This window comes from Colletotrichum godetiae (assembly GCF_030913485.1).
Source record: "Colletotrichum godetiae strain CBS 193.32 chromosome Unknown BDP55scaffold_20, whole genome shotgun sequence".
NCBI classification, from domain to species: domain Eukaryota; kingdom Fungi; phylum Ascomycota; class Sordariomycetes; order Glomerellales; family Glomerellaceae; genus Colletotrichum; species Colletotrichum godetiae.
Window position 1 is genome coordinate 49911 of NW_026851268.1, and position 20618 is coordinate 70528.

The window sequence follows — 20618 nt, forward strand, 5'->3', positions numbered from 1 at the left end:
CAGACTTGTCCCAAACCAAACGGGGGAGGGATCTCACCTCTAGGCGAACCCGACATTGAACACTCCAAACGCAAACTGCTTGAACCGGACGCCCCAGCAACGAAGTTCATCTTCGTGCTTTCGGTTTGCCGGGGAGCTTGAGGAGGAAGATGGTCGTATTCACAATAAACCTACTGAATAGAAGAATTGCCTCGCCGACCCACCGGTAGCCAAGCCTCTGTTGCTTTTCTGTGACACCTCATGGTGCGTTGGAGCTACCTACTTTATTCTTAATGACGCCGGCGAGCTCCGGTCAAAAGCCCCCAACGAATGCCAGCGAGATGTAGCTAGCATTTCGTTTGTCTAATATCTTTGGTTTTACTTACGGATACTGTGCCCATCTACTCTCAGATGCTTCAGGCTGTGCCAGTCCAGAAAACCACCGTTCGTCGCGGCCAAGACATGACTTCATGTGGGTGGGTCCATCCCAAGATGTGTGCGAGAACCCCTTCGGCCGTCCGGGTGGATACCCATCCATCCATCCACTAATGCCATGTCGCTACGCCCGATCAACTCAAAGGCTATCAACGCAGACCTGCCTTGCCATCAGAGCCGTTGAACTGTTATACCTTACTTACCAGTCTATATCCTAGATTTGAACAACACCTAGCGGTCGCGGCGAGTATATCTCGGTGCACGCCAGTACTCCGTAAAGTCGATTCATCATCGTAGTGAACTTGTTAGAATTTGCTATCGTCTACTATGGGCTGTCGGCCATTTTTAGCCGTATGCCGTCACATCCCTACTCCCTCAATCCCATGGTCCGATAGCACGCCCACTAGCCAGACCAAAATATGGCAATGCCTCCATTATTGCCCAATATCAGACCGTCCCTTGTCTGGCCCAAAGCTGAAATCGTCACAACCTGCCGACTTGCCCAGAACGCCGCCTCCCACCCGGCCTGCTTTTGAGCAGGCGGTCGAGGCCCGGAAGAACAATGTCGTAGGCCTTGCCATCCAGCTCATGACTTGCGCGGCCGTGTCCCCCTCGTTATCGTCGCCAATGTAGGCGAAGCACTCAAACACCCAATACGCATTAACTCCATCCCCAATACTGTACATAAATAGCGAGTTCCGTATACTGTGCTTTACAATTCTTTTCTTCGACTGTGGCGCTGCTCCCGTCATCTCGGACCGCGATTAGATTAACAACTCTGTGGTGACTCGGGTATATCGATCGCTGGGACATCTGCGTGAGTCACCACAGTTGTGGCTTTCCTGTGCCAGTGCCGCGCCATATGAATGTAGCTGCCAGAATCGGCTCGGCTCGCTCGAATCCCTTCTGATTCGTTAGGTAGCTGTGTCGGCCGCCGACATGGACGGGCTCGACGCTCTGTTGCGCCGGAAGAACTGGAAGGCATTCATGCGGAATCTACTAGATTTCTTCTTCACCACCTTGCCGCCTTCTGTCTTGCCCAAAGACCCGTTTGACAAGTGAGAGCCATTGGCATCGTGGTCCAGGAATGCAGACTCAGGCTTGGCTTCGGCGAACGGTTTGGGCTCCGAAATCGTGGGCACACCCGGAAGCTGCTCCGTCGACTCTCTGCTGACAATGCTAGTGCCTTGAGTGCTTGGCGATAGAGGCATCTTGCCGGTGGTGGCGCTCGTAGCCTGCGAAGCCCAGTCCCCGGTGTACGGGCCCGTGGTGCTGCCGTCCGTCGTTTCGCTGCACCGCTGTTTGCCGTTGTGGCCGTGATGATTATCTGGCGAGCTGCTAGCCCTGTCCCTGCAGTGGAAGGGATCGCTTGCTGCGAAGTCGGCCACCGAATCAAATGACGTGACGATGCCATTTACCTCCTTAGGGTCTTCCGGCTCCGGCATGTCTGTGACTAGCGCTGTTGTGTGCTCCGAGCCCGCTGGCTCGGGGGAAAGCCCGTCATCTTCTTGCTTCGAGTCGTCAAGCAGCGGAGGCGGCATAGCAAGCTCGGCCAGAGGCGTCATTACCCGCGGGGTCATGGAGTCTCTGCTTCCTTCGGGCCCGCCAGCCAAACTCATAGTTCGTGGGGAGAAGGCGCCGTCGTTGCGCGTAAGTCTCTTGCGGATGGGATCCTCCTTCGCCTGCTCTTCCCGAATACGTTGCTCGAAAAGACCTTTATTGATTTCGAGCTCGTCAACAGTGTATTTCATCGCTGGCAATATGTCCGCCACTCCCTGGAAGAGAGGGATGGCGAATAGATTCATGAAGCTCAGCTGGGCCTTAGACAGTGAGATCAGGTCCTTCTTCGGGGGCGACAGAAGAGACGACGTAATTTCCAATTCGCTCTCCATGGAAGCCTGTCGAGAGAACTCATCCGAAAGAATGTACATCCACTTCAGCGCGGTTTCGTGCTTCCTTGCCTGCAAGCCGTTCGAGTTAGTTACCAAACTACAACATGAAAAACTGTTGAAAACTGACCACATTGCTGATGTCTGCGCATTTGATGAGCAGTGAGCATACGAGAGCCTTTTGCTCCTCTTGCATGCGACCATTCCAACCATCAGTTGTGTTGTCAACATCTAGTTTGTCCTGAGTATCTCCGAGCCTTTTCATGTAATCAAAGTGCAGGCCCATGTCCGTGGCGAGGATTGAGCTGATCATGAGGTGCCTCATCTTGGAATCTTCAAAAGCGCTTGGCCAATACCTTCGAAGGATCTGTGAATAGGCAGCGCAATGGAATGACTCGAGTACTGATCGGTCATTGTACAACTGTGCCAGTGGGGCATTGAGAGTGACCAAAAACCCGTTATTGACACCAGGGTGGCCGACATCATGTCCAATGGCCGTGATCAAAAGCGTCAAGCCGTCGAACGGATGAAGCAGCTTCGCCATTGGGGAGCTCTGCGGTGGATCCTGATCCGACAAGGGATCGGCGGGATATGGCGCGAGAATACCAACACGAACCAGGAAGTGGAAAGTAGCCTGTAGAACATCGACAACATGGCGGAAGTTGTGATAAGGGACAAAGTTATTGTATGCAGCCCTGCAAGCGACCAGGAAGCTTATGAGCTGGTCTACTCGAATCGTCAGTAGCCGTCCACGTATGGCTCATGTAGGCGCAATGTACTCACCTGTCGGTATCCGCCATCGATCCAACTCGGGCATTGTCAAAGCATGCTTGAACATCACCATGGCCGCAACAAGGAGCTCGTCATCTGTGAAACTATGCGCGCAAAAGTGCCACTGACCAACGGCGGCAGCGACAGCAGCTTGGCGATCGGTGGAGACGGCAATGCTGACATTTGAGATCCGATCATCGTCAGAGTCCGCGCCTGACCGGCAAATGCCCCTCATAAGTCCGGATACCATGGCTTCCCTGAGATAGGAAAACGGTTTCTCCTCGTTGATCCCGACCCATGACCGTTTTCTACCGCGGCGTACTTCAAGCATTTCCTGCTGTTCTCGGGCCGCATCCTTATGTGCCCGATAAGCATGGATTTCTAGACTCGTGATGCATTTGAGGTGTAGAGGACTGATGATGACATCCACGGCTCCTAGATCCAGGCATCGAATGACTAGGCGTCGATCAACTGATGACGAAGACTTGGGTTTCGCATCGTCGCCAGCCGGAAATGTTGCGTTGCCATCCTCAAGAGGCGAAAAGCTAACGATAGGTATCGGCACAATCAGCTTTGATAAACTACGGAGATGCGACTCGGTCATGATCCTTTGTAGCAATTTGAGACCGTACACATCCTCCTCAGGAGTGTGGATGTTGATATCGGCAGTAGTCGGGCGAGAGTGCGGCGATGGTGATCGAGACCGGGACCGGATTCTGGGTAGCCGTTCGTCGTGGGGCACATCAATGAGAACCAAAGTTGGCGTGAGGTCCATCATGGACTCGTCGGACAGCTGGAACAGCGTAGATATACAGGCCGATCCTGTGGAGCAAAGATAAACTGAACAAATGGTTAGTCCACGAGGCCACGAGTGTATGGTATTCAGTCCGAGCCTACCTTCCCCAAAGGTGTCCAGTAGCAAGTCTGCATCTTTCTGAATATCGTCATTCTCCCGCACGACGGGTTCGGTAGCGTCTAATGGCTGATCATCGTGCGCATTAGGTCGGATAAGCCTGTCCTGGCGAACCTGACGGTTCACGTAGACGACATGGCAAGTGGCATTGTCCATCATGGCTTTAGGGAGCAACCAGTCTCGCGACCGGAGCGCTCTGGCCACTAGGGCAAAGAGTAACTACGAGCGTAACGATGCGATTGATCAAAGTTGCGATTGCTGAGCTTTTGCAGCGGGTCAAGTCGAGGACGGCGACCCAGTCCTGTCGAAAAGCAGCACGACGGCGCAACACCTTTAGCGTCCTAATGGATGCGCAATGCGCGACGAAGGATTCAATGAAGCAGGCTTCGTGATAAAGTCGTCGGGGTTGGAAGGCAAGTGGTGGTCGGGAATTGGACCAGGAGTCTCATGAATGGTATTTCACCAAGAGCGGGCGACGAAGCAGCGGTGGCGCGGTGGTTCCGACGGTCACCAGAATTGGCATCGATGGTAGTCGCACGAAACCAGATTGGCCGAGATCATGGACGTGATGTTTGCTCGTAGTGTCGAGGCGTGTACGGATCCTTCTGGGTTTTTGTGTGAGTAGGGGCGATCGGGAGAGGGGGGGATTTGTCGTTTCGCAGTTGCGGGTACTGTCGCGCTGAAAGTTCGCATGTACTCGAGGCGAAGAGTGGAGGCTTCGGTATGCTGGCGCTGTTGATAGCGAGCGAGGTCTTTGGGTCAGTCTGGCATAGGAGGAAGTTGAGAGGAAGAAAGAATTGCAAAATTGGGCGACAGAGAAGCGGAGCACAAGAGGGAAGCGACGACAAATGGACGTGATATCATGAAGGGTAGGCTACGTACAGCAAGGGCTGGGACGAACGGGCGTGAAGTGGGAAGAAAGGAAAGAGGGCGACTGAGCGGCCAGCTGGGACGGGGAGGATTGGAGTTTGGGTCCTTGGACTGGGACTTGGGAGACTGGGACTGGGACTGGGACTGGGAGGAGGAGTACGAAAGTACAATGGACTGGGTCGAGTACGAAATTGTTAAGCAACGCAAGGGGGGTGGGTGGATGTGCGGCGGCGTGCCAGGTGCGAAAGAGGGCGAGGGTGAGTGGGAGAGCTACCTAGGTACCTACTGCGTAAGGTAAGGTAGAGACGGGGACGGGAGGAGAGACAACGGGAGAGATGAGAGACACCTAGGTAGTCCAGGCTCAGCGCTGAGTGGTGGTTGCAGTTGCAGTGTTGCGGGTGCGGGTGCGGGTGAGGTGCAGGTGCAGCAAGCAGTCCTGGGCAAGAAAGGCAAGGTACCTACCATACGCAGTAGGTACCTAGCAGCAGCAACAAGCAGCAGGAGCAGGCACTGGGAATGTGTGGTGTGCATGTGAGGTGTGGAGGGTGTGTGGGTTCCAGTGGGTGGGTAGGTGGGCAGAATATACCACAGGCGTACCGTACGCAGTAGGTACGCAGCTGACGACGGTACCTACCTACCTGGGTAAGGTAGAGCGCACCCCCAAATGGGCCCAAAATGCTGCTTGCGAATAAAACAGACGGGAAAAGGAAGGCAGGCGAGCGAGCGAGCGAGCAAGTGCTAAAACCAGGCAGATCAGGTAAAGGAGGGCAAGGTAGCGAGTACACATACTACCTTCAGGTTTGCCGTCACCCTTCCACCTCACCTCACGTTCACCACTGGGAGCCCCCACTGCCATTCCTCAGTGCAGCAACGCAGCTCAGAGACCGTGGAGGTTTACCGGGCACGAGGAGGTACGTTAAGATAGGTCCATGTACCAATTACAGAGTACCTGCTGTACCTAGGTGTTTCCTCCCAATGGGTCATGCCTCCCCTCCCGTCAGCCTACCTACCTACCCAGGTTTTGGTGACAGAACGCGAGTGCAAGTACCTATGTGCCTACATACTTTGCCCAACAAAGCAACGCGGGACAGAACAAGAAACAGAACTCGAAGCTCTCCAAACTGTGGAAAAAAAGCTAGAGGAGTGTAACTTGACACCGGGCTAGCATGGTAACATCCACTTCCCACAGAGTCTTTTCTTCTTGTGCCCTGGGGTGGCGACGTAGAGTTCGAGCGAATGAGTAAGTGAGGTGGGGGAGGCGACTGAGTCCTCGGGACTAAGAGTGTTTATGGTGTTGGCGCCTTTTTTATTTCTCTGGTCTAGACTCTGGAGAATGGGGGGTTTTGTCTTCGTCCTTTTCTCTTTGCCGGCAGTCTAGCACCGTGTCACTCCATCTATCAGGCGTATGCAGTAGGAACGAGGAATAGCAAAGCATGAAGCGACCCGGTCCGGTGTCAGTAACAATACTACAGAAGCAAAGGGATTGGCCAAAAGAAAAGAGGCGAGAAACAGGAGAGCAAATTGCGAATGCGGATGGGATTGACAGAGAAGCAGATAGAAGGAGTAGATGGTGGCGGGAGTGGTAAGTAGTGTGGTAATCCAATGGCAGGCAGTTGGGACTTGGAGGTGTGAGAGAGGTGTGAACCTGTGTGAGGTGTGTGGTATTAACATGTGTGGCCTTAACCTATGGGTTGTGTTTGAAGTTGCACCGTATACCTGAAGCCTGGAGGGAAGGAATGGAAGCCATGGAAGGCATCGGTTTTCCTTCCCACCAGGTACGAATACCTACCTACCATACACTACCTTTATCCGTAAGCCCAGGGAACGAGGTCACTTCGAATGGGGTATGGCGTGGTCTCGTCTGCTTTGGGTTGCGCCTGTCTTCCAAAGCCAAGGATTGACTGGCGCCGCGAACTTGGGAGGAATGGATGGAAGCAGAGACCAGAGCCAAAAAAGAATCTAATACCGGGAATCCAGACGACAATCCAGACATGGTAAGGTGGACAGTACATAGCTTCTGCTTGCTTTCTGGCCCATAACACATACAGAAAGAATGGAAAAAGAAAGAAAGATGTCCAATCGAAACCCCACGAACCGACCCAGTAACGCCGAATAAGGACAGGTAGAGACAGAGACAACTCCAGCCGAAATAGTTCAAACCAGCTTGGCCCAAATATTCCACAATTTCGTGCTGTTTTGTGTCTTCCGACTCCGATTCCAGTTTCGTGAGTACGAAGATATGTGAAGAGCCTAGCTTCACGGTTCACTGAGGCCTCGAGACAGGAGGGTTGAATGTGACTGCAACGCCATATGAGCCAGGGCATGGCTGGGCTTCCAAGCGACATGCTTCAGATTACCGGTACCGGTACCTACCTTACCACCTTACGTTTGAGTGAAGAAAGGGGCGTTACTTGGGGAGTCTCTCTGGTGACGGTTGTGTCTGCCTTTCTCTTTTCTTCTCGCTTGGGAATCTGGTGCAAATGCAACAGAAGCATTCCCTCCGACCCAAGATTCGTGACAAACAACAGCATGCCAAGACGGGCAGCTTCAGATCCGACCCTTGTTCGTGTTGACTGTATTCTGCAGAATATAGCCGTGCCGAGCATACACTGGTCTTGCACAGGTACTCGACATCAACACAACTCAACTCGGCCAAAAAAAAGTTCGACAGAAAGCAGATGGGAAGCACGGAGCGCGGGTGAAAATACGATGAACGTGGGTCGAGAAGCAGGCCGACAAAGCGGACAACTGGAGACAGATTCGACCGAGTTATTTGATAGGCATCCGTACTGAGACGCACAGAGCAAAGGTGACGGACGGCTGGCGCTCGTGCTGAATGGCCTGCTGGGCAGCTGGCTGGCCGAAAATCAAATGCTAGTGGTAGGTATTCGTAGGCTGTGGCAGCGCAGGTAGGCTCTTGTCAGGGCCTGGGGTGCGAGGCAAGGCGGAAGGAAGACTTTGTCGGACTCAGAATGTCAGTGCCCGTCGGAATCAGAATGTCAGATCTGGATTCGGACAAGCCCAAGCCCCTGGCAGGCATGGGACGATGACGGAGGGGGGGAGGGAAAGATGCCTGCAAGAGGGTACCTCGTCCCGCAGTGGCTGACCATCCTGCGCATCCGTTCCTGTGGGTGCCGGTGGTCGTCAAAATCACGCCCCTGCGCTCGCTCTAGAAGCTGTGTGCGCGTCTGCCTTTTGACGTTGTTGAAACGACTGGTGATGGATTCACTTGATTGATTGATGGAGGGATACGGAGTACCTACGTGATAAAATGGATGGGCGAAGGGATTGGTCGTGGGAGTTGTTGGTGAGATTGTAGTGTGAAGCAATACATCAGTGATCGGCCGCTGCGGTTTTCGGGCTGGTGGTGCTTATCTCGTGTGTGTGAGGGGGGCAGCAGGGCAGCAGCTCACAAGCAAGGGGGGCCAGCAGCGGGGGAAAGGGACAGGGCCCTGCATCCAGTCTTCTGGCCGCCTTCTCGAACATCGATCGAAAGTGTGGAAGCCCACGAAGCCTTCTTCGGAGCCACTTTGCCATGCAGTCGAGGGGCGCACCGGGGATGGCGACTGGAACCACTGGGAACAGGGTTTGCAGGGGAGAAGCACGTCAAAGGCAGGCCGCAAGGGAAAAGGGGTGGGGGGGGGGGGTCCGGTTTTTGTGGAAGGTAGTGCATCCGTGCCCCGGTACCTTGACCAATCCCGTCAACCACCTCTCTGCTTGTATCTGTGCCTCAGGCATGACATTGTAACTATCCAGGTCGAGGTACCCAGGGCAAGTACCTCTCCCATTCCTCCCCATGGAAGGGCCCAAAAGCCAATGGAGGTAAGAAGCACCTGGCACGCCTGGGTTGGCAAGAAGGGGTGGTGGAAAGAAGCACCTGGGCGTCTGCGCCGTAGCACACCGGCACCCACCTTCCCGCCCGCCGCCATCTCTGACTGGCGCAAGCATCTGCTGGATGACGCCTTGGTGGCTGCTTCCATTTCGATTGCGCCTGCGCCTGCGAGCTGCGAGGCGTGCCTGCCGTTCTGAGACACGTTCCTCGAGACCTCAACACCTAGCAACTGGTTCCTTCCATTTCGACGACGGGAGTCGACGCACCTCAGGCAGGTGCACAATCAAGCCACCTACCTCGGTGACTAAGGTCGGGCATCGGAAGGTTCCCGAGGTGATGAACCCAGAAGTCTCGCTGTCGCTGTCGCAGTCGGTTCGTGGCTTCCATTCTCACCTTCCATGTACAACAACCGCGGTAGACGGTAGAAAAGATACATGTTTCAATTATCAAACCTCAACCTTCAACTCAGCAACCAGGCGGGTGGGATGGCTCAGGTACGCACACACGCACGCAGCCTGACTGTTGGGAATGTACGGGAATGAGCAAGCATTGAGACGTTCTTCCTCCGCCGTACGGTCGGTCGCCGTGCGGGTGTCACTGTCAAACTTCAACGCACGCAACGCAAGCACGCAGATGAGATTTCTCAGAGGGGAACCGAAACATCTGGTCCAGAACTCAGGTCTCCAGTCTCCAAATGCACGTCGGCTATCCGTAAGCGCTGTCTATCTTTTGGATGCCTACCCTACGGAGTACGCAGTAGTCACGGATACTCTTCCAACGCCCCCTGGTTGGACCCTGTTTGAGTCTGCCACTGTGCCAAAGGCCCCGAAGAACCGTCTTCAATCTTTCAACTTGGGGCTCTTCCGATGCGTCCCCCAATCAACCTGAACAGAATACGCAACCTCTGGCCCTGAGAAGCGGATGCAGGATTCAACTCCATACTACGGATACCTTACGCATACCACACTTTAGCCCACCAGGTCGGTAACTTGGACTTGCAGTGCTCCACGCATATGCCGTGGCATTCTGTCGTTTCCCAGGCTGCAAAGTGAGAACTCAAACTGCCTGCTGAGTGCCGCGCATCCAACCACGATTTCCAACAATCGCTTTCTAAGCCGGCCGGCTTGCACAGCTCTTCCGTCTCTGGCCGCCTGTCGCACTCTCTTGCGACAGTTGACTATCACCCTGTTAGTTTACCTGCGGATTATGCCCTCAAGGTGGACGCCCTCGTCTCAAGTCGCCGTCATCACTCAAGCTGCATGCGTTGCGATCTGTCCGCCACAACTACGGATACCTTGCGTTCGACTTTCGATTCAACCCTGCAACCGTATCTACCTAGATTGCTGTGATACTCTCTACGTGCAGTTGCCCTGTGCGCGCCTCCCTATCAGCCATCCATTCTGTTCATCACCCTCGCCCTCGGTATGTTTTGCGGTTTACCAGAGTGTATGAAGCTTCATACCGATGTACACATCTGTGATCTAATTACTTCGTATCTCCCTGACCAAAAGGGTCCCGTCCTTGGGAAGCTCGCGAGTCGCACTGCCGATCGTCTCCTTGTGCGAACTGGGTCCAGCCTGCCACGCAAGGAATCCACATGTTGCCCACTCCTCTCAGCAGCAGCAATCATGGCAAACAAGGCCTGTGGCCCTGTGCCTGTTCTTGCCTTGATCGCAGATTGTTACCCACATGTCGCAATATCGCCGTTGATCCATGATCCATTCCTTCTTCGTGTCTTCCAGAAGTAATGGGGAGGCGGAGAAAGAACGAAAAGAAGCCTCACTTTGTATCCGTCCATACAATTGTCTTTTTTTCCCCCCCTGTGGACTCCGCATACCTTGCTGGTAAGGAACGTCCCTGGCTTGTTATACGCCCGAGTTTGCCCTGCCGGACTTTCTCGTGGCTGGCTGAAGCGTTCGACCCCCATTCCACTTGCACACACCTCTTACAATCAGTATCCTTACACCCGCAAGATTCGACGAAGAATGCCTACACTCATCCGTAGATTCGCCCTTCGTGATGAGCCGTTGCCTGGCTCGACATCAGCAACATGTTGACTCGAGAAGAACGCTCAACTTGATGCGAAGTGAGTCAACGCGATAATCGGACGGCAGGGAATTTACCGCTTATCTCGCACGTCCGCGGACGAGCACCAGGACTGCAAGGACATTCCGTGCAACTGCGGCTGCAAACCCGCAGCTATCTGCAGTAGTCAGTCGAGGCCCTCTCCCTCAAAGCCTGCACCGCCGAGATTTGATGTTCCCACAACTGGGTACATGCTGCAGAGCGCTTTCCTCTCGACGAGGACCATTTCCATTCATGGTTGGATCAGAAACACTTGGTCACATTTGTCCCAATCAAGATTGACGGGTTCTCATCACCACTCAATCTCGCAATGTGCTACTGCAATCGTTCCCACAGATGTGGCCGTGAGGGGGGGGTTGCTGTCTCGCTGATGCTTTCCGGGTGACGACCGAAGCTCCCCTTCATACCTGCACGTCGGCGAAACACCGGTATTGAGGTCTGCTTTTCAGAGAGGGCTGATGAGAGACACGGTGCTTCTTTCGAAGCCAGCGTGTCACGTCTCGCTTCTGAGCCCGCCACCCACGACGCACAAAGCCAGATCGGCCCATGTGGCCTTACCCGACCCTTCTGAAGATGGCAGAGTGGACAAACATTGTACCGTTTGCGACCAGAACGGAGGGGTTGAAGAAGATATCGAACATGAAAACGATGAGCCGATGCAAATTTGAGTTCTTCCCATCTTTGAGGGCAGAATCTTGACCGACACCTCCGCTGCGCTCGGTGAGTCTTGGTCCTTGGCTTGCACACGATGCCTGTCCACTCCGTCGACCTTCCTTATAGAGTTATAGCCTCTCTCTTATCCGTCTCCCTGGCCTTGAGGTCAAGCCAGTGATATCTCATACTCTGCAGCTGTTTCGCCGTCTATCCATCCAGATCATTTCACAGGCCACATTCTGCATCCTTGACAGATCCATGCTATTGCTCGAGTGTGCAACCAGCCAGTCGCCAAGTAGGTATGTGGGTGTGTACCTTGGGTATTCCGGAGATTTACTCTTAGTATGGGATGGCTTCAGCTCCTCGGCCAAAGCTCTTCGGCTCCTTGTGCGCTTTCGCCGTAGATGGGAGTTTCGCTGTCTGAGGCGAGCAGCCTCCTGGTCGTCCGCAGGCAAGGCGGGTTCCTTTTTACCTCCTTCCAGCCACCAGATGCACTTGAATCGTATCATCCCTGCAACCATGGTTCATCTCAGCTCTTTGCCTACTTGCCAATAGAATTCCAACCCGCCCCCGAAGATGGGATCTTCCAACCCCCTCCGACAAATCGCTGACGTGGTTGGTTCATGTATGGAGTACAAAGCAGTGTTCTGATAGAGGAGTCCTCTGTCAAATCCATCTTCTTGCGACCCCCCTCTCTAGCCAGAAGCCTATACTATGGTGTCAATCCGCGTACCCGACATGTAAATTACATGTTCTCTACTTGTCTAACTTGGGGCCCAAAGTATTAACCAATTAATGTTTCGACTCTCAATGCTTCTCGAAGGAATCTACATTTGACTACATGCCCCAGGGACACACATACTGTGTATTCTACTCGGTTGTGCGGAGTCTTGAGACTACTAAATCAAAGACTGACATGAGTTGAAAACAAAGTTGACATGACACCGGTTCCCCGTCTGCTCAGGTGCCCCGGCCGTGGATCTCACTTCCGCGACTGGGTCGGCCTCAACGCCGCGCCCGCAGCTCTGCGCCCGCGCCCTCCGACGACATCTTCTACCGGCCGAAACGTCGCCGTCCATCTCCCGCACCTCTAACAATCACCCCTTCACGATATCGAAGGGGGGAAAGAACGTAGCAATCCAAGCATTCTGACTAAATTTCCGCAATGGTGGCAAAAAAGACCTAAGTAAGAGCCTCATTTGAACGACTCGTGATCAACCATCCACCGCCCGTCTTACACTTTTTTTCTTCCATGAAGGGCCGCCTCGCCCGAATTTGTTGACAGTACTACCGTCCAAATTTGACCAGATTAGTCCTATGAGCTTCGGGGTCGGCTTTCTCACCCAGCACCGAGTCCCTTCTGCCCTCTTACTGGACATGACTTCGGCGCATCGCACCATCCTGAGAACATTGCGCGCGCCTTTAGTTCCTGCACGCTGATCACCATTCCCGCTCATACCGCTGATAGGGCAGGCAGATATCGCCATCGCCCATGCTTAATTTTGGTAGAAGTCTGCCTATCCAGAATGCTTTCCCCCTCTCGTGCCTCGCAGGCTGCCAGACGGGACCGGACTACATCCCCGTTATCCCACCCTCGGCATTCACACTTGGTCGCGTGGGCACCAAGGGCAACTTCCTCGGACGGGTAGTTCCATTTTTGCGGAGGAAGTAATAGATGTCGGTGTAATTTTAGGCCTTACGGCACGGTCGCGTTTATGCTTTCAACTCAGACAAAGCGATATGAGCTTGCAGCTGAGCGAGCAGATGCCGAGGCTACTAAAGGACCCTAGAATGATTAGGATTCTAGGAATTACTGATAGTTCGTCACACGTAGACTACAGTCCTTGTTTCAGCCCTGTCCACTCTCACTTACAGTACCTACCCGAGCCCTCCAGGATCCCTGGCACCACGAACATCCCGTGGGGTTTACACCGGAGTCTTGTCCGGAGTAGTCAGAACCCGACGAACGGACTACAGCCCTGTCACGTAAAAGAAAGAAAAAAACAGTTTGCCGCCCTCTATTTGAGAATGCCTGTCTATTACTCCGTACTCCGTTACCCTTACTCGAAAAGAGCGGGCTTTTCCAAAGGAAAGCCTGTTCGGTTGATTATGCTTGTAAAGTGGTCATCGTCCGTGCTTCCCGGTCCAAGCAGAAAAGAAAGGGACTGGAAAAAGTTGAACGGAGTAGTGTAGTCCCCTCCCCCTCAATTAGAAACCCGCACCTTAAGATCACCCTAACTATGGATGGCACATCCGATCAAACGTCTCATACTCCCATGCTCCCTTTTTCCCCTTCCCTTTTTTACAAGAAAATTCTGCCCGCTGTTGCACTTACCTCTTATGTTTTTTTAACTTCTATTAGCTTGTTTGTCAAAATTGAAGAGCGAGAAAAGGTAAATGATGTTGGAATCCATTTTCCCTCGGATTCGTGTAGTCTAAATAGCCCCTAGCGCGTTGCATACAAGACTCAATGTACGCTGCATCACCAACGCGACGTGGTTCTTTACTTGACGGGCCCGGTCAAGGTTCATAAGTAGATCGCTTTACGGATACAAGATATAGATAAAGTGTTCCCACGGCCCCTCCGAACGAGGTTTCGGGAACCTGTTCGTTTGAGAACTGGGGTTCACGGCGCGGATTCCGAGAAAGAGAGAGGAAGGGGGCCTTGCTCTCAAACCCCTGATCTCTCTCCATCTTCTCTACGGAGTATTTCTTTCGGTTCCATGAACCCCCATCTCACCCCACGCCCCTCCCCTCCCACTTCTAAGTTCTCTCCCGCCCTTTGGGGGATCGGTTACTAGTTTAGATGTTTAAAAAAAATTCTCTGTAGGCGAGAAGACGGTCCTTTGATAGATCGACTGTGCTAGGATGATTTTCCCAGAGACGGGAGGCCCGGGGGTTTTTCGAAGAAAAGGTCGGCGGTGCCGCGGGGTGGTTCGTTCACCCAGGTTTGCTAGCAGTTGGTTTGTTGGGGGGTTTTTACTTTACGACGTACAGGTTTTTAGTCGACATGGTGTAAGCATGAACCGATGTGATCAGTGCTCGAGATCTAGAAGCACTCGTGAGACGCTTGACCAAGGGGAACTAACGGGAGAAGTTTCTCCCTTTTTCGCTTTGGCAGGAATTTTTTTTCCTTCTTTACCACCTCACGTGTGCGATAATTCCCCCGCTGCGTTGGTGGCCTAGTTTGCGGTTGTGCTCTCTCCTTTTTAATCGCAAACATGTTGTACTTCCGTGGAGACGAATGCTCACCGGAGTATACACACCGGAAAAGCGCATAAAGTGAGAGTGCTTGCTTTGCTTTACCATGGGCTAGATCCGCTCGACGATCTGAGGGTAATTCCTCTGTTTGAGTGTTCTTGTTACATCTTGTCATCTATCGTGCCGGTAGCCGGTAGACAGTGAGCGTTGAGGTTTTGGAAATAGTCCAAGAAGCCGGGCCGACTTTTGCGGTAGTTTGGGCCCTGTCGTACGAAAGGGTACATGTGACGGCGAAGCCGTGTTTCGTCGTTTGATATTCTGAGGATGGCCATGAATTGGGAGAGTACAGCTTTGGGTGTCATTCAGAATAGATGGACTTTGGAGGGGCATTTGTCGCTAATGGCTTTCCAGGCTCATGGTGAGATCCGACTGAGATGAGGTTCTCGATGCTCGGTGGGACTTAATCAGCCAGTACATATGCCCTTCGGGACCTCTTGATCACCTTACGTTGGCAAGAGCGATGCATGTGTGATCGATACATGGCCGGTCAGAGCGCTGCTATCCAGTGCAGCTATCAATCATGGGTCTCTCGGCAAGCCCTCGTGAGGAAAGGGAAGTCTCAAAAGGAGACATAGACCACGACAGGATATTCCCCTCCTTGTGATTAGCAGAGCCGTTGTAGCTTGTCATGCAGAAAGAGTGGTTTATCTTCCCTCCTTCGTTTGCCCTCTCGTCAGAGATCCCACAGAGAAGGCAGGCGTACTCAAAAGGGAAGAATGTGGATGGCAAGTAGATTATAACGGCGCACGAGGCAACGGGCCAGAATCACGCACACGAGGAAGAAGACCATGGAGGAATGATTTTCTGATGCCTTCCCGCTGACTCTCACAAATCCTCGGGCGGATATTCTCTTTGACCCAACTCCGTAAGTACGTCTCGGATTCTCCAGCTTGTCAAATTATACATGGGACAAATAACAAATATGCAAAGTTAGCTATCGATCCATGCTCTCTTCATAATATGGGTTGGATACACTAAAGATCGTAAAAAGGGAATCTGGGAATACGGTTCTAGGCTGTAAGATGTAGTGTGCCTCAAGGACGCGTAGGATCTGAATCCCGCGGATGACGACAATGGGAGCCTTTTCTTTGGCCCGCCGAACGGATAACATCACATCCGAAGCCTTCGAGTTCCCTGGCTTTTGACAGACAGAGTGCGAGTCCGACAGGCTGGAGTTACTGTGGAGGACTTTCTAATACCCCAATCCGTGTACGCCTTCAAAAGGCCGACGGGCCAAAGGCAATAAAGTGCTGAGTGGACTCTACCAAGTTCATGTTGAATGAATCATCGTCTTAGTACCGAGGGTAGACCAGAGAGATACTTTGAGAACGGAAACTCTCTAGTTAAACAAGACGTCCTAAAGGGTAGTTTCTAATATTGACCTATCACCTTCGTCATCACGTCTACCTAATCAATAATATTCTTACATAGACCGCCTTATTTTAATAATTCGGAATGAAACTAAAACAGCAACAATATCGCTCACTACCTTTGAGTTATTCTTGAAGGAATACTCAAGGGAACACAAGTGCTGGGCTCTAGGAAAGCTGGTCCCGGCAACGAGGCATATAGACATGGCTCGAACCTTCAAGGACCAAGCCATGCACACAATCAGGTCAACGAGAGACTCATAGTCCCCGGTGGTATCGCCGCGGAGAGTCACTCCGAGTAGGATAATGCTTGACCTTACCACCTGCACATTGTCCGTCCCGCAACGAAGCTTTCATAGCTGCTTGCTACCTCCGCGCAAAAAGCTGGTTGTAGCGTGGGAGGGACGCTACGAGCTCGAGTGATATACCTACATAATTAGTAGACAAAAGGACTTAGAGGCCTCGATTAAGAGTTCGGAGATCTTTGAGGAGTAAGCGGTCTCGATGGCAGTATATTTCTTTCTTTCCTCTACTCTGAGAGGTCTAAAAATGGTCACATCTCAAGTATCTTCACACCGCATAACGACGATACTTACAAGTAGATTCTAGCATCCCAGCATTCTCTATAATGGCAGAAAGGAATCATTCTAAGCAGTGGAAACCTAGTGTTGCCGCTAGATTCGAAAACCAGACTTCCTCTATAGTCATTCTAATAGATGTTCCACACCGGCACCTGCCTCGCTCCATTCATCCCATCTCTACGTCCCTCCTTCCTCGACGCGGTTCTCGAGGCAACATACCTACCTACTCAAGGGATCTAGTCATAGTTCCTGTCACCAGCACCCGCGGCCATGTGGCCGAGTGGTTTCGACTCTGACGCAGAGTCGACATAATGAAATACTCCAATGAAGCCGTGCTGGTCCGAGGGGCGCGCTGTTCGAATCCGAGCAGGAGCGTGAATTATAAGATCAGTCATCACCAGCCCTTCCTTCTTTCCTTTTTGAGCGATTGCAAATATTTTTTTCTTGTAGGTGTCGATGCATGTAGACAAGTATGCTCTGGCCGTGTGACGAAGGCGGTGTGCTTCTTAACGTGCCTTCAGGCGAGTAGAAACGTTATCGAAGCACATGTCACATGAATGCATTTTTTGCGCCTTTTCCCCTTCTTACGGTATAGATTCTTATGGCCGGCTGCATGTTCGTAACTGAAGAACTGAATCGGCTGTTCCCTATATATGGCTGCTGGGTGTATCGGGAGTTCCCTTATGCACAACCTTGATCTCATAAGCTCAAATATCGTGCATCAACTACTAGGAATGCGTCCTAGAGAAAATGACTGGCTTCGACCGTTACAGTCCAGCTATTTGTAGCCGATGACCATGGTTGGCTTCAATCCCCAAGAAAATGTGAGGAAGCATGCCAAAACATGAGTGAGTAATGCTTGACTTTGACCAGGCTCACTATGTATGATCGAATGGGTGTGGAATCAGTGAAATATGCCTGGACCAGTGACGAAACAACCAGGAGAATGCTTCGATCCCAGTGAAAACCATCCTTTACATGTTAAACCCTTTGAATGGTGAAAACTACTGGTCATATTTGGGAAAACCCAGGAGGGCACGTTCATGACCAAACAATTTGACAGGGAACTGGTACGTTCAAGTGAGATGAAGCCCTCCAGGGTTGCTCGAATAGAACAAGAAGAGTACTGGGTGATAGTCTAGACAGCAGACAGCGAACTCTCCTTCCCTCTTGGTTTTGTATTGATTCAGGTTGGTATATTTGGGGAACTTGGGATTCTGGATTCAAAGCTGATCCAAAGTAACAAATTTGAGAACAAATTTGAGACACTCTTACGCTGTGTACCAAACGGGGAAAAACCACGAGTACCTAATGGATACTTGTTAAGTGAGTTGAACAAACTCTGGCCTAAGGCACAGCAAGTTACTGCTGGTCTTGATACCTCGACTGCGATGTGGCGATCAATAAGTATAGTCATTGGTTAGTGTTGGTTAACAATCATGTTTGAGCCAAATCCATCTCTAGCGCTGCATATCCATTTGTAGTCACAGTCGCCAAAGTATAACAAAGCCAACATTGAGAGGGCCCGTGGTTCTAACGTCTAGAGCTTGACCCAGTCAAGCAAGTAACACTAATTCAGACTTCTGGTACAATAGCAGCTGACTTCACTTTCCGGTCGACGGAATCACGGGCAATCGACTCCGCCGCATCCCTATCGCCCGCCACGGCAGCCTCAATGACAGTGGCCCTGAATTGTTCCCTCTTGGGCCTACATGAGTGGTTAGAAGTCGTCTTGGATACCGAACAGGCGGCTAGGTGTACATACTCGAGATGCTTTGCATCAATGTAACGAAGCACGCACGTCATAATAATGACGAGGACACCGATGGCAATGGCTGACTGCCATGCATACTTGTCTGTTTGAAATGTCAGAGCCATAATCATCCTGTTTTGAGTCTCCTGACTTACAATACGGTGCTTGAGTGGCCGGCCATACCAGAACTTGCGACCAGGCGGAGATGGCATAGTATCCTGCAATGGCGACTCCAACGATGAGAGTCCTCGCCTCGGGGTCGTGGGGCAGAATATCAGCCAGCCATGCAAAGATGAGAGGCGCGGTTCCCATTGCCGTAAAGAGGATGAAGTTGGACGCGTAGGCTGTGGCGAGCGGTGTTGTAGTTGGGTGTGAGGACCAGACGCTCATCGCAATGCAGCATGCAATGCCAATTACAGCTGTACATATTGTCAGACGGGTTCTGTCTTAGTGTGGGGACGTGAAGGGATGCTTACCCTGAACAACGATGAGAGTCCATCTCGTCATGAACAAGTCCGATAAGATTGCCCAGATCCAGACTATAGGTCAAGTCAGCCTTGGCTCTTCTCATAGACTCCAAAGGGTTTCAAACATACCAAACACAACATTGATCGCACTTCCACCGATGGGGATCGCATTTACCTCGGATGTCGACCACCTGGGGGTTCCATCCGGATTCTTCAAGGCTTTCAGGAACAAGCCGAAGTAGTTGTTGCCATACGACAGGAGGACAGTCGCAATATACAGAATGGGTACGAAGTAGATCACCCAACTCTTGAATGCGCGCCTGTTCCTAATTAGCTCTTTGCTACCGGGAGAAATGAATCATCGGGGGTTATCGAACCTGGCAGCGGCCCATGTCATCTTCTTGGGCTCTGCTTTACCATGGCGCTCCAGCCGCTCCATGGCAAGCTCAGCGTGTCCCTTCTTGAACCAGAACGCGCGGGGGTTGGGATTGTTAGGCGTATCGGGAAGAAGGAAGAAACCCGCAGCGCCGACGCACACGGTCATGATGGCATTCACGACGAAAAGCCAGCGCCAACCGGCCATTCCGTGTAGTCCATGCATGGAGCTCCTAATGGCAACCTGCAACGCGCCCGACATCATGGAGCCCACCGCCTGGCACGAATGGTAGAAACCCATGCGTTTGGCCAACTCGGACGGGGTGTACCAGTGCATCAGCAGGGTCATCATGCCAGGCCAGGCACTGCTCTCGCATAGACCGAGCAGGACGCGGAGCGCGTAGACCTGTTGCGCGTTCTTGGCGAGGGCGATCATGCCTGTGATGATGCCCCATAGCACCTCGAGGCCGGAGAGCCAGTAGCTCGGTCGTACGTAGGTCAGGATGATTTGGGAGGGGATAAGCATGATGCAGTAGGCGACGTTGAAGTACGTTGTGAAGCTGAGATGAGCTGTTGAGCTTATGAGGCTTCTTAAGGTTTGTCACTGGGGTCGAACGTACTAGTTGAGTTCATTGCCGTAAAGATTGAGGTCTTCTTTCATGCCTGAGACGTAGGCGTTGCTGATATTCGTCTGGTCGAGGTCTTGATACCAGAGTTAACCAAACCTGCTCCTTGAATTCGAGTTGCTCTGCTACCTACATTTGATGACTAGGAGAGTGAATTAGCTCAAGTCGCATGCATTAAGGATTTCATAGTTATTCACCCTGGGAAATGCAACCGAATGTCATTAAGAAAATATCCAATCTCCTGACAAGCTTCCTCTCCTCTGGCGTCCGCTCATGGCGTGCCGCGAAGGCAAGGCTGCCAAAAATCATGTTGTCAATTGGCTGTCCAAAGATCTCCAACGTCTCTGAATGGGGGACGCCACAGGTAAGAATACTGATGCATGGCGGCAGGCGCAACGTTCTCCCGCCAGGTCTATATAAAGCGCCGATCGTCACTTCTCTCACTGCCCAACGACAACGGGACGCGTTTTCCAGATAAGACAGGGAAGGTTTCCCGGTACACTATTACCCCATGTTTTCTGAAAGCTGTCTATCTCACGGTCTTCACCCCGACCCCGGCTCAAGTTGCAGAAGTTCCGTTATCACCTGATGGGGAGACGTTACAGTGTCGCTGGGACCTGGAGATAGGTTCGGGAAAGAGGGGGAGGGATGCCGGTGCACAAACGCGGGCCGAACTCTCATTGGAGCGGCCTTGGCCGCCCGATGAGCGGCGGGTCCTCCGACGACCGCAGATATCCCGGGGCGGGTAAGCTGATAA

The 20618-nt window shown here is 52.4% G+C and overlaps 4 protein-coding genes across 4 annotated transcripts; 1 reads left to right on the top strand and 3 right to left on the bottom strand.

The window, feature by feature from the left end:
• Positions 1-1247: 1247 nt before the first annotated feature.
• BDP55DRAFT_145699 (3'5'-cyclic nucleotide phosphodiesterase) lies at positions 1248-4320 on the bottom strand. Its single transcript, XM_060565580.1, has 4 exons — positions 3972-4320; positions 3087-3914; positions 2434-3029; positions 1248-2375 (listed from the first exon to the last, which is right to left on the bottom strand). Exons 1-4 carry the CDS (start codon positions 4144-4146, stop codon positions 1329-1331), a joined length of 2646 nt encoding a protein of 881 aa, XP_060429634.1. The 5' UTR covers positions 4147-4320; the 3' UTR covers positions 1248-1328.
• Positions 4321-4498: 178 nt separating this feature from the next.
• Positions 4499-6022, top strand: BDP55DRAFT_743849 (uncharacterized protein; the record flags this gene model as incomplete). Its single annotated transcript, XM_060580497.1, has 6 exons — positions 4499-5151; positions 5242-5311; positions 5332-5402; positions 5555-5614; positions 5656-5768; positions 5820-6022. Exons 1-6 carry the CDS (start codon positions 4850-4852, stop codon positions 6020-6022), a joined length of 819 nt encoding a protein of 272 aa, XP_060429635.1. The 5' UTR covers positions 4499-4849.
• A 320-nt stretch (positions 6023-6342) lies between these two features.
• On the bottom strand, positions 6343-7620 carry BDP55DRAFT_145725 (uncharacterized protein). Its single transcript, XM_060565581.1, has 2 exons — positions 7231-7620; positions 6343-7155 (listed from the first exon to the last, which is right to left on the bottom strand). The coding sequence occupies exons 1-2, from the start codon at positions 7461-7463 to the stop codon at positions 6663-6665; spliced, it is 726 nt and encodes a 241-aa protein (XP_060429636.1). The 5' UTR covers positions 7464-7620; the 3' UTR covers positions 6343-6662.
• A 10519-nt stretch (positions 7621-18139) lies between these two features.
• On the bottom strand, positions 18140-20449 carry BDP55DRAFT_145796 (major facilitator superfamily transporter). Its single transcript, XM_060565582.1, has 9 exons — positions 20059-20449; positions 19995-20003; positions 19856-19937; positions 19238-19795; positions 18990-19180; positions 18870-18932; positions 18549-18812; positions 18406-18496; positions 18140-18348 (listed from the first exon to the last, which is right to left on the bottom strand). Exons 1-9 carry the CDS (start codon positions 20168-20170, stop codon positions 18216-18218), a joined length of 1503 nt encoding a protein of 500 aa, XP_060429637.1. The 5' UTR covers positions 20171-20449; the 3' UTR covers positions 18140-18215.
• Positions 20450-20618: the final 169 nt, after the last annotated feature.

Excerpts from the sequence above, each read along its gene's own strand:
- BDP55DRAFT_145725 (XM_060565581.1), bottom strand. The coding sequence starts at position 7,463 with ATGCTCGGCACGGCTATATTCTGCAGAATACAGTCAACACGAACAAGG. Across the intron at positions 7,156-7,230 it reads CTCAAACGTAAGGTGGTAAG|TCACATTCAACCCTCCTGTC; the intron begins GTAGGTACCGGT and ends ATGGCGTTGCAG.
- BDP55DRAFT_145699 (XM_060565580.1), bottom strand. The coding sequence starts at position 4,146 with ATGATGGACAATGCCACTTGCCATGTCGTCTACGTGAACCGTCAGGTT. Across the intron at positions 3,915-3,971 it reads ACTGGACACCTTTGGGGAAG|TTTATCTTTGCTCCACAGGA; the intron begins GTAGGCTCGGAC and ends CCATTTGTTCAG. Across the intron at positions 2,376-2,433 it reads GCGCAGACATCAGCAATGTG|GCAAGGAAGCACGAAACCGC; the intron begins GTCAGTTTTCAA and ends AACGGCTTGCAG.
- BDP55DRAFT_145796 (XM_060565582.1), bottom strand. The coding sequence starts at position 20,170 with ATGATTTTTGGCAGCCTTGCCTTCGCGGCACGCCATGAGCGGACGCCA. Across the intron at positions 19,796-19,855 it reads TACGGCAATGAACTCAACTA|CTTCACAACGTACTTCAACG; the intron begins GTACGTTCGACC and ends AGCTCATCTCAG. Across the intron at positions 18,349-18,405 it reads ATTGATGCAAAGCATCTCGA|GCCCAAGAGGGAACAATTCA; the intron begins GTATGTACACCT and ends CCACTCATGTAG.